General features: G+C 54.6%; 2 protein-coding genes across 4 annotated transcripts in view; both read right to left on the reverse strand.

Moving 5' to 3' along the window:
* The window catches only part of NUDT18 (nudix hydrolase 18), a 4,059-nt gene extending 2,844 nt beyond the window's left edge, over positions 1–1,215 (reverse strand). The window contains 4 exon segments of the mRNA XM_021715263.1: positions 66–117; positions 120–159; positions 162–281; positions 1,177–1,215. Coding sequence (XP_021570938.1) covers positions 66–117; positions 120–159; positions 162–281; positions 1,177–1,215 — 251 coding nt within the window.
* Positions 1,216–6,320: 5,105 nt separating this feature from the next.
* The window catches only part of HR (HR, lysine demethylase and nuclear receptor corepressor), a 15,792-nt gene continuing 12,271 nt past the window's right edge, over positions 6,321–9,841 (reverse strand). The window contains exons 16-18 of one of the 3 annotated variants that reach the window (XM_008063540.1): positions 7,727–7,891; positions 7,195–7,323; positions 6,321–7,005 (exon numbers count right to left, since the gene is read on the reverse strand). In XM_008063540.1, the coding sequence (XP_008061731.1) occupies positions 6,943–7,005; positions 7,195–7,323; positions 7,727–7,891 (357 nt within the window). In that variant the 3' untranslated portion in view covers positions 6,321–6,942. The remainder of the gene's footprint in view (positions 7,006–7,194; positions 7,324–7,726; positions 7,892–9,841) is intronic. The other 2 variants (XM_021715262.1, XM_008063541.2) reach the window with 2 other exon arrangements.

The following is a 9,841-nucleotide window of genomic DNA, read 5'->3' on the forward strand; positions in this document are numbered from 1 at the left end:
GGGGTGGTGCCGGCCCGTGGGACCTCGCTCCCCCGCTCTCTGGACGTCTTCCGCCCCGACCTCGCCGATTGCCCCCGCGCGCGCCGGTCCGCACGGGTTCCGGCAGTGACGTCATCTGCCCGCCGGCTGCGTTGCGCCGCCGGGGCCTGCGGCGGTGACGTTACTTGCAAGCCCGGGGATGTCACGTAGGCCCGGGGCCGCCGCTTGGACCCACTGCCCCTTTCTTGACGTAAACACACGATGGCCCTGCCCGTACTGATCACTTCCCAAATAACCTTCTTCTTCACGAAATGTACTTGTCACTTTGCGGAGGGTGGCGGGGCTCGGAGGAAAGTCTGGTTTAGTTGGAAAGTCGGACACAGACAGCTGATGAACAGCTGGCCAGGCGCGGTGGCTCACGCCTGTAATCCCAGCACTTTGGGAGGCAGAGGCGAGAGGATTGGCCGAGCCCAGGGGTTCGAGACTAGCCTAGGCAACTTGGCGAGTCCTCCTCTCTACAATCAAAAAGAATTAGCTGGGAGTGGTTGTGTGCCCCTGTAGTTCCAGCTACTTGGAAGCCTGAGGCGAGGGATGGCCTGAGCCCAGCACGCCGAGGCTGCGGTGGCCGTGAGCAGCGTGCCACTCCAGCCTGGGCGACAGAGAGAATCCAACAAAAAAAATTAAATTAAATTAAAAAGTCAGCTGATGGGAGGATCGATTGAGACCTGGAGTTCACGGCCATTCTGGGTTACACAGCCAGACCTTGTCTCATAAAAAAAAAAAAAAAAAAAGCCAGACTTGGTGGCTCAGCCTGTCATCTCAGCACTTTGGGAGGCCAAGACGAGTGGATTGCCTGAGACTACGGGTTCGAGACCAGCCCGGGCAACTTGGTGAGACCCTCCCCCCATCTCCACAATAAATCAGATTAGCCGGTCGGGGTAGTGCACCTGTAGCTCTGGCTACTTGGAAGGCTGAGGCGGAAGGATCTCCAGAGCCCGATAGGTCGACGCTGGGGTGGCCATGAGGGTGCATGCCACTGCACTCCAGCCTGGGTGGCAGAGTGAGACTCCGACTCAAAAAAAACCCCCTCTGCTGAGGGTTAGGAGCTAAGTGCTGATGGAATCAGCCAGCCCACCCTCATCAGTGACCCTGTCGCTGCACTTCCCATGTGGTGTCAAGGCCCTCTCTGCTGCTTACAGACCCTGGGAGGGCAGGGGTGGTGCCCTGTTCCTCCATCCTTGTCACCCTCCCACCCAGCATCCAGGGCCTGGACGTGGAGAACAGGGTGTGGGTTGTTTTCTTGAGCTCCTGCTTCTCTCCCAGGCTGACCTTTCCTCCCCAGAGCTTCCTTTAACCTCCTCTCAGGACAGGAAGGCAGGGCCAACTGGAAGGAATCTGCCACACAAGCCAAGTCTGTGTGACTCCTCACCTCCAAGGAAGCCTCCCTTTTCTCTTCCCTCTTGCTGGTTCTGTGCAACTTCCTTCCAGGGAGACATGGCTGGGTGGTATCAACAAAGCCCAGGACTTGGGGTACATGTCCAGCCCCTGCTGGCCGATTTGCTCTGTGCCCCCGGGTAAGTTGTAGGCCTCCGTTTCCACATCTGTCGCGACAACTCTTTTTTTTTTTTGAGTTGGAGTCTCACTCTGTCGCCCAGACAGGAGTGCAGTGGCCACTCCCGGCCACCGCAGCCTCGACCTGCTGGGCTCTTGCAATCCTTCCGCCTCAGCCTTCCAAGTAGCCGGAATTATAGGCGCGCGCTACCACGCCCGGCTGATTTTTTTTATTTATTGTAGAGATGAGGTCTCGTTGCCCAGGCGGGTCTCGAACCCGCGGACTCAGGCAATCCACTCACCTCAGCCTCCCAAAGGCACGGGATTACAGGCTGAGCCACTGAGCCCGGCTGCGACAACTCTTTTTACAGGAGTTTTGGCAGGGCAAGATTATCGCAGAGGTGCTGTACGGACTGTCCAGCATTGGGCCCCGTTACCGGTTAATCCACCAACCCTCCAGATTGGGCCATCTTGGGCACAGAACTTGTTGCTACCACACAGAGGTCTGTCCTCATGAAACGTGCCTTTGGAGCTGCCTAAGAACTTGACACAGAACTTCAGCCACACAGGGTCAGCCTCTCACATGCTGGATACAACCTGTATTTCACACACTGATATAAGTTCCCTGGAGGCAGGGCCCTGTGTTAGGCCATGGAGTATTTCTATGATTTTTTTTTTTAATCGCCAAGGCTGGTGTGCAGTAGCATGATTACGGCTCAACCTGGGCTCAGGCAATCCTTCCACCTCAGCCTCCCAAGTACCTGGACTACAGGCAGGTGCCACTACGCCCAGCTTATATTTTGATTTTTTTAATAGAGGTGAGTTCTCGCTATACTGCCCAGGCTGGTCTCAAACTCTTGGGCTCAAGCAGTTCTCCAGCCTCAGCCTCCCAAAGTGCTGGGATTACAAGCATGAGCCACTGTGCCTGCCTCCCATGAGTCACTGGGCCTGCCCGCCTGTGATTTTTTGAGGCGTTTGCTGAACGCTGCTGGGCCAAGCCCTATCCTAGACCTCCCATCTCCCAAACAACCAAACTTACAGGGCTGAGTCAGGACCCAAGGACTGCAGAGCAATTTGTCAACATATTTGCTGTATGTGTGTGTTTATCCCTCAGTGTTCCCATCTGTGAAGTGGGGGGGAGGGAGCATCAGTCCCAGACTCCTTTCTGCCTCCCAGGGATGATTTGAGAGAGTGAGGTCATGTCTAGGCAGGGTTCTGAGAGCTTCAGAGGCAGCCTAAGGTAAACACCAGAAGGCCTAACTGCCTGGAAGAGCCTGGAAGACTGCAACAAGCCACAGCTCCACTCCCCATTATCCCCCTGGGGAAGCGCTCCTCTCCTGTGGAATGGGCCTAATCACCCCTGCGGTGAGCCGCATGTGAGACAACACAACAGCCCAGGCCCCTTGTGGACTGTGAAAGGGTGTACCCAGCCCTTCCCGGAGAGCTGACAGAGGCATTGAAGAAGCAGGCTTCTTCAAGGCCTTGGGAGGGAGGGAGCAGCAGTCAGATAGGGGCTGGAGAGGCCCTGAGACAGAAGGGGGATGGTGCAGGGAGGGAGGGAGGCTGGATAGAAACCATCAAGGTCTCCATCAAGTCTGGTGTGTGTCCTCCATTCCCAGAGAGGGAAGAACACTGGCCAGTGTGGCTGGCCGCACAGCACAGTGGACAGGAGTGGCCTGACTGCTCCCAGCACCCATGGGATTGGAGCCTGAGCCAGCCATTTCAGGACATGTGTGCACGTGTGTGTGAGCACGTGAGCAGGAAGGCCTGGGATACGCAGTCTCGGGTATTGGGACAGGGATGGGGACAGGCAGGCAGTGTGGGCAAGGGTGTCTGTGATGCTAGAATCATTTACAGAGCAGCAAGGCCTGTCTCTTGACAATGCAGGAAGGGTGAGGAGGGCAGGAGCCCAACCTACAGGGAGAGGGGAGGGCTGGCTGCAGGCTGGGCTCTGCCACTTGCTCTCTAAGTGACCCTGGGGAAGCCACATCTACCCTCTGGGCCATCTGTCAGACACAGGTGTTGTTGAATCCTAGAACAGAAAAAGGACAAATTGGGGAAATCCCAATGAAGCTTGTTGCTTTGTGAGTAGTGTAGTAGCCGGGCGCACGCCATTAGTGGCCATGCCTGGAATCCCAGGAGTTTGGGAGACTAGGGCCGAAGGATTGCTTGAGTCCAGGAGTTCAAGACCAGCCTGGGCAACATAGTGAGACTCCGTATCTACAACAAACCAAAAAAATTAGCCAGGCATAGTAGTGCGTGTCCATAGTCTCAGCTACTCGGGAGGCTGAGGTACAAGGATTGCCCGATCACAGGAAGTCACGGCTGTGGTGAGCTGTGATCATGCTACTGCACTCCAGACTGGGCGACAAAGTGAGACCTTGACCCCCTCCCCCAGAAAAAAAGTGTCGTACCCATATTAATTTTGTAGTTTTAATCAAGGTTCCAGGGTCATTTAAGCTGGTCACAATAGGGGAAACTAGGTAAAAGATATATTGGGAACTTTCTGTGCTATCTTTATGACTTGGCTGTAAACCTAAAATTATTTCAAAATAAAAAGTCTTGGAGTGTATATTCAGAGCAACTTAAATCTATGCTGCCAGGTTAAAAGAAAAAAAGTTCTAAGACTATTATCAAAGCCAGGCACAGTGGCTTGTGCCTGTGATCCCAGCACTTAGAGAGTCAGAGGCAGGAGGACTGCTTGAGACCAGAAGTTCTAGACCAGCCTGGGCAACAGAGCAAGACCCCTTATCTACAAAAAATAAGAAAATTAATTGGGCATGATGGCACGTGCCTATAGTTCTAGGCTATAGTTCTCAGGAAGCCGAGGCAGAAGGACTGCTGGAGCCCAAGAATTTGAGGTTACGGTGAGCTATGATCACACCACTGCACTCCAGCCTGGGTGATAGCGTGAGACCCTGTCTCTAAAAAAATAAAGAATATGAAGGATTTTACCAGGAAAAAAAGGAGAACAGAGCATTGGATATGAATCCCCAAGCTCACTCCCAGCTCTGTGAGTCTTGTGTCTGGAATATCAGGGTCTAACAGAAGGGCTGGGGACAGAAGTTGGACCATAAGCTGGTGACCCAGGAGAGACAGAGATCCGAGGATTTCCATAAGGAACAGTGCCGAGTGTCCCAAGCTGTGTCTCAGGCTGCTTGACCAGGTACAGCCCTGGAACAAATGAACATTGATCCACTTGCTATTTACAAAAGTTCAGACCAAATATGTCCTCAAGGACGCTGTGACCCACCTGGAAGACCAGAGAGAATGATGAGGAGACGAGGTCTTGTGAGGGAGAGAAAGACCGGTGACAGGCCCATCCCCAGCCCTAATGGACAAAATTCAGAACGCCATCTTCCCACAGGAAGGACCTCGTATTTTGAGTTCTGGGGTGACATGGGGACATGGCCATAGAAGGTGAAGTGTAGGCAGGAATGGATCATTCAGTGCCACTTGGAACATGACCAGCTAGAAAGTGCATATGCTGGAAGGAGAAGGACAAGAGAGGAGGGCAAGCCCATCTTTAAGCTCCATTAGAGCTAACATTATAATGTGAATGAGGTGGCTGGAGCCAGAAAACTTGGTTCAAATCCCAGTTCTGCCACTAAAATTGCTGTGTGACCTTGGGTGACTTACATAACCGCAGCCTGCCTGTTTCTTCTTCTGTAAAATGTAAGTAAATCATATCTACCCCAAAATAGTGGTAAGGGATTCAATGAGGTCACTTAAATAAAGAGGATTAAGTTAAATGTAAACAATAGTACCATAAAATATAATTCTCATTTTTCTTTTTTTCAACCCCATAAAAAAGTGAAAACAACTCAGCTCTCCAAACAATGAGAATAATTTTTTAAAGGAGGGATGGTTATGTAAGCCATGGCAAAGCCGCTTCTGGAATATAAACATCCAGTTAAAAAGAATAGGTAGCAACACAGGAAACGGTTGCAATTATGTTAAGAGAAAACAAAAAAAGGACAAAACACGTCAACCATGTGTACAACAGATTCTCAGAGAAAACACTAGAAGAATATATACCAAGATACTCAGAGTGGTTGGGGATTGAGTAGAGATAGGCTTGCGGGTGACTTTCTTATTTTTTAAATGTTCTGAAAGTATATTCCACTTATAATACAAATTTTATTTAATAAAAAAAAAAAAACATTCCCCGAACCACAGAAGGAACAATTAGGTAACAAGAGCTGGAGCATTTTTCTTTGTGGGGCTGAGATACACAAGGGAAGAGGTAGAGGGCAGAGCCCCAGCACAAGGCCAGGGTACAGGGCAGGGACATGGAGGGACTGTCTGAGGCAGTGAGGCTCGGCCCCAGGAGTGGCCAGGCCTGGCGCAGGCTATAGCCACCAAGGGCAGATGGGCTGGTACAAGCTCTCCTGGTCACACTCCTGGATCTCCAGGTCACGGCAGATGGGAGAGACGGGGCGACCTGGAGTCTGCCTTGTACCAGGGAGAGAGGCATGGGTGGGGCACAGGGAGGCCACCTTGCTGTTGTGCCCCAGGACTCTGCTTGCCGGCTGTTGCAGTCAGGAACATCTTGGAGAGACAGGGCCTCACTCAAGCTCCATCTACCCCTCAGTGGGAGGCAAGGACCCAGGATCCGGAAGAAGAGCCAGCAGTGGTATCTGTGGTCTGGTCCCTGTCACCCTGACCCCAGCTCCTATCATCCCCATTCCGTTTGCCTCTGCAGATTTTTGCCAAAGCAGATTTCCACATCTCCCCTGCCTCCCGGCCCATGTGGCCTGCAGGGGCAAGGCCAACCACACTGGCAGTAGTCACAAAACAACAGACTTTAATGAAAATCACAAAGGAGGGAGGCGGGTGGATGAAGTAGGGGCAGGGTGGCATCGCCTACGCTGTTCCCTCCAGCCAAGCCTGGGCAGCCCCGGACGCCACCTGCTCCCTGCACTTCCCAGCCCCTCTGGCAACAGGGTAGACTCTGGGTGACGTCTTGTCCAGCATGCCTGCAGTGAACCCAGCGAGGACACAGTGGTATAAGCAGAGCCGGGGCACAGGTGGGACAGTAGGGGGTGAGGCAGCAGAAGGAGGTGTTGCTTAAGCCAGAATGACTCCCGAGGTACCCCAAGGAAGGGCTGTTTCTCTCCTGGGTCAGGGGGTGAGGGTTGGAGGAAGTCGGTCACCCACAGTCTGGTACCATGGAGAGGGGCATGGGTGGGGCAGAGGCCAGCCTGCAAGGGGCAGGTGTGAGCTCCGGTGGCACTGTGGTTGTTAGCTTCAGGGCCCAGGGCAGGGGTGGAGAATGGAGTGCCCTGCTTGTGCCCGGAGCAGTGCTTGTGGGGTTAACAAAAAGAGTCCCCAAGTCTCCCAGCAGCAAGCCCTGCTGAAGTTGCACCTGGGCCAAGTCCCCACCCCTACCCCAGACACCTGAGACCCCCCCTATTTGGCCTCCTGTAATGCCCCCACAGCCACCTTCACTGCTTGGAACACAGCCCAGTCCATCTAGGAAAAAGAGAGAGGACAAAGAAGTTTCAGTCATAACCCTGAGCCCCTGCTGTCCCCAGCCTGGCTCAAGAATGTCCTTCCTCTGCTCAGAGTGGCTGCCAGCTTGGCACAGGGCTGGATCTGCTATGTCCACTGCAGCTGTGCCATGGGGGACTTGGACAGCATGCCCAGCCATGTCACACTCACCTGGGCATAAAGCAGGCGGCGATCAGGAGGCAGGCTGGGTCCCTGGTGGCAGAGCTGAGCAGAGAGGGCAGAGGTCTCGGGGGACAGGAAGTGCTGAGTGACACTGACTGTGCTTACCAGGCCCTGCACCTGTGTCGGGGAGGCCAGGGCAGGAGAGTCAGTGGAAGTCCACGATCACGCACTCTCTCCCTGTCCCCCTGGGCCCTGAGGTCTATGTCTTCTAATGACTGCTCTCTCCCCGGTTCTCAGAGGGCAGACGCCCTGGATACAGCACCAGACACCCCAAAGGCCACGGCCAAAACTAGACCAAAGGCCTCAGTAGGCGGAGGTTAAGACTCTGGGGTGAGTCCCCATTGGGCCTGATGACTTCAAGACAGCTCAGCTTCCCCATTTGCTCTTCCCCGGAGTAGGGCCGGCTTTCCGCCCTGCCTGGCTCTTGGGAGACTGAGAGAACACTCTATGCCTGTGGCGCTGCTCTGGTTGCTTCTGACACCCCCATCTCTCTGCAGAGACCCTGCTCCCCAGAAAGCACCTGGTGGGGAGCCCCCGCCGGTACCAGCACAGCCTCTCCAGGTGCCTGGAGCAGGGTCCAGCAGCTCACTCCCCACTCTTCCCGCAGACGCCGCCGCAGCCCTGTGTCCAGGTAGCAGCTGCCAGGGGCACCGGGCTCCAGGGTGCCTGCTCCAGCCGGGCACACCTCAAAAAAGAGAAGGGGAAATAAGCAAGGCAGGGCAGGAAGGCCAGGGCCATCCGAGGATGGGGAGCAGACTTCCCTGAGGCCAGGGGTACAGAAAAGAGCTGAGGCACCAAGTCAAGGGCAGGTAGGGAGGACAGGGATGGGTGGCACGGGGCTGGGGCCGCTCAGGGTGGCGGAACAAACGTTTGGCTGGAAGAAGCTTAGAAGAAAGGATTAAGGACTCTAAAGTTGTGGGGTCTGAATCCCTGCTTTTCCCAGGGCTGGATGCCTTGAATGGCTTCGATGGCCCTGCGCTCCCTGCTTCTTCCCTCAGTGGTACTCCTTTCTGCTAACCCAGGAAGATGTCCCGCACAATCGCAATTCATAAACTGTCAACACCAGGAGTTTTGTTTTGTTTTATTTTGAATATAGACGGGGTCTTGCTATGTTGCTCAGGCAGATCTCAAATTCCTGGCCTCAAGCGATCCCCTCCTCAGCCTGCCAATGTACTGGGATTATGGGCATGAACCACCGCACCCCACCTACACCAGGAGTTCTTAACCTGGAGTCTTGTGGAGGGCCAGAATTATGTGCTAAGTTGAGTAGGTAACTGTATGTCCCTGGCAAGACAACCAAGGCATTCATCAGATTCTCCTAAGATCCTGGATGAAAAGGCAAGGCCACACAGAAGTTCCGATTCCCAGTGGGTGGACAGGTAGCGGGCACAGCTATAGGGAGGCCGTCACCAGCCCAGCCAGAGCAGGAAGCTCCTTGAGCAGGCAGGGACTCGTGGAGGACAGAGGAGGCGGCACCCAGGGACACCTGCAGAGGGGAGCGCTAGTCTCATGCTCCAACTGGCCACCAGCTCAATCCACCGCTTTAGCAAGGACCGCAGCCATCGTCCCTGGGCTTGCAGCTACAAGACTGGATCATGGGGGAAGGAGAAGGCCGGTGAAACAGACTGGACCCTTGGGGAAGCCCCATCAGATGCCAAGATTCCTTTGTCCACAGAGATTCGGGGCCATCGTGGGGCTCACGCAGCGTTTCCCAGGCCACCCAGTGAGAATGTACCCCTCAGCCCTTCCGTGAGTCATCAGGGTCTGCCCACGGCCAGCCACACCCTGCCAAGAGGAGGCCATCTGCATATGAAGGCGTGCTTCTGACTGCGTGTCCCAGCATCTATGTGTGTGTGCCTGTGGCCACCACCATGGCCTCTGCATGTCTCTGTGTGTATGCGCCTTGGTAAAGGGTGACGTGTGCTGGAAGTCCTTGCCCCGGGACCACCAGGGTTCAGTTGGACTGGGGAACCATGGGGGTCTGCCCTAACCTCACCCCTGGCCTCTCACCTCCTCGCCCCTTGGAGCCTCCTGCTTCCACCACCTTCCAGCCCACCACCTTCTCCTTCCCCTGCCCCTCTCCTGACCTGTCTCTACTTCACCTGCCATGCAGCCTCCCTCATTCCCCTTTCCTGTGAACACTTCCTCCAGGAAGTCTTCCCTCAAAAGGTGCAGATACAGGAAGGAGGCCAGCAGGACAGTGTCTCAGAAAGGAGGGAAAGTGCCCTGCCCCCGGGAGGATCACAGTGCAGCAAACTGGACCCTGACAGACAGAAGCCCAGATCCCAGCCGTACCACTGAGCTATGGTTTTCTCATCTGCAAAATGGGAAAGAGACTGGGCTTGGCAGCTCAGTCTGTAATCCCAGCACTTTGGGAGGCCGAGGTGAGTGGACTGCCTGAGCCCATGAGTTCGAGACCAGCCTGGGCAACTTGGTGAGACCTCTCTACAATAAATCAAAAATTAGTTGGGTGTGGTAGCACGCTCATGTAGTTCTGGCTATTTGGAAGGCTGAGGTGGAAGGATCACAGGAGCCCAGCAGGTCAACGCTAGGGTGGCCGTGAGTGTGCCACTGCACTCCAGCCTGGGCGACAGAATGAAACTCCAACTCAAAAAAAAAAAAAAAAAAAACCGGG

This window comes from Carlito syrichta, unplaced genomic scaffold (assembly GCF_000164805.1).
Source record: "Carlito syrichta isolate Samal-C Ts95f unplaced genomic scaffold, Tarsius_syrichta-2.0.1 Scaffold306946, whole genome shotgun sequence".
Taxonomy (NCBI): Eukaryota; Metazoa; Chordata; class Mammalia; order Primates; family Tarsiidae; genus Carlito; species Carlito syrichta.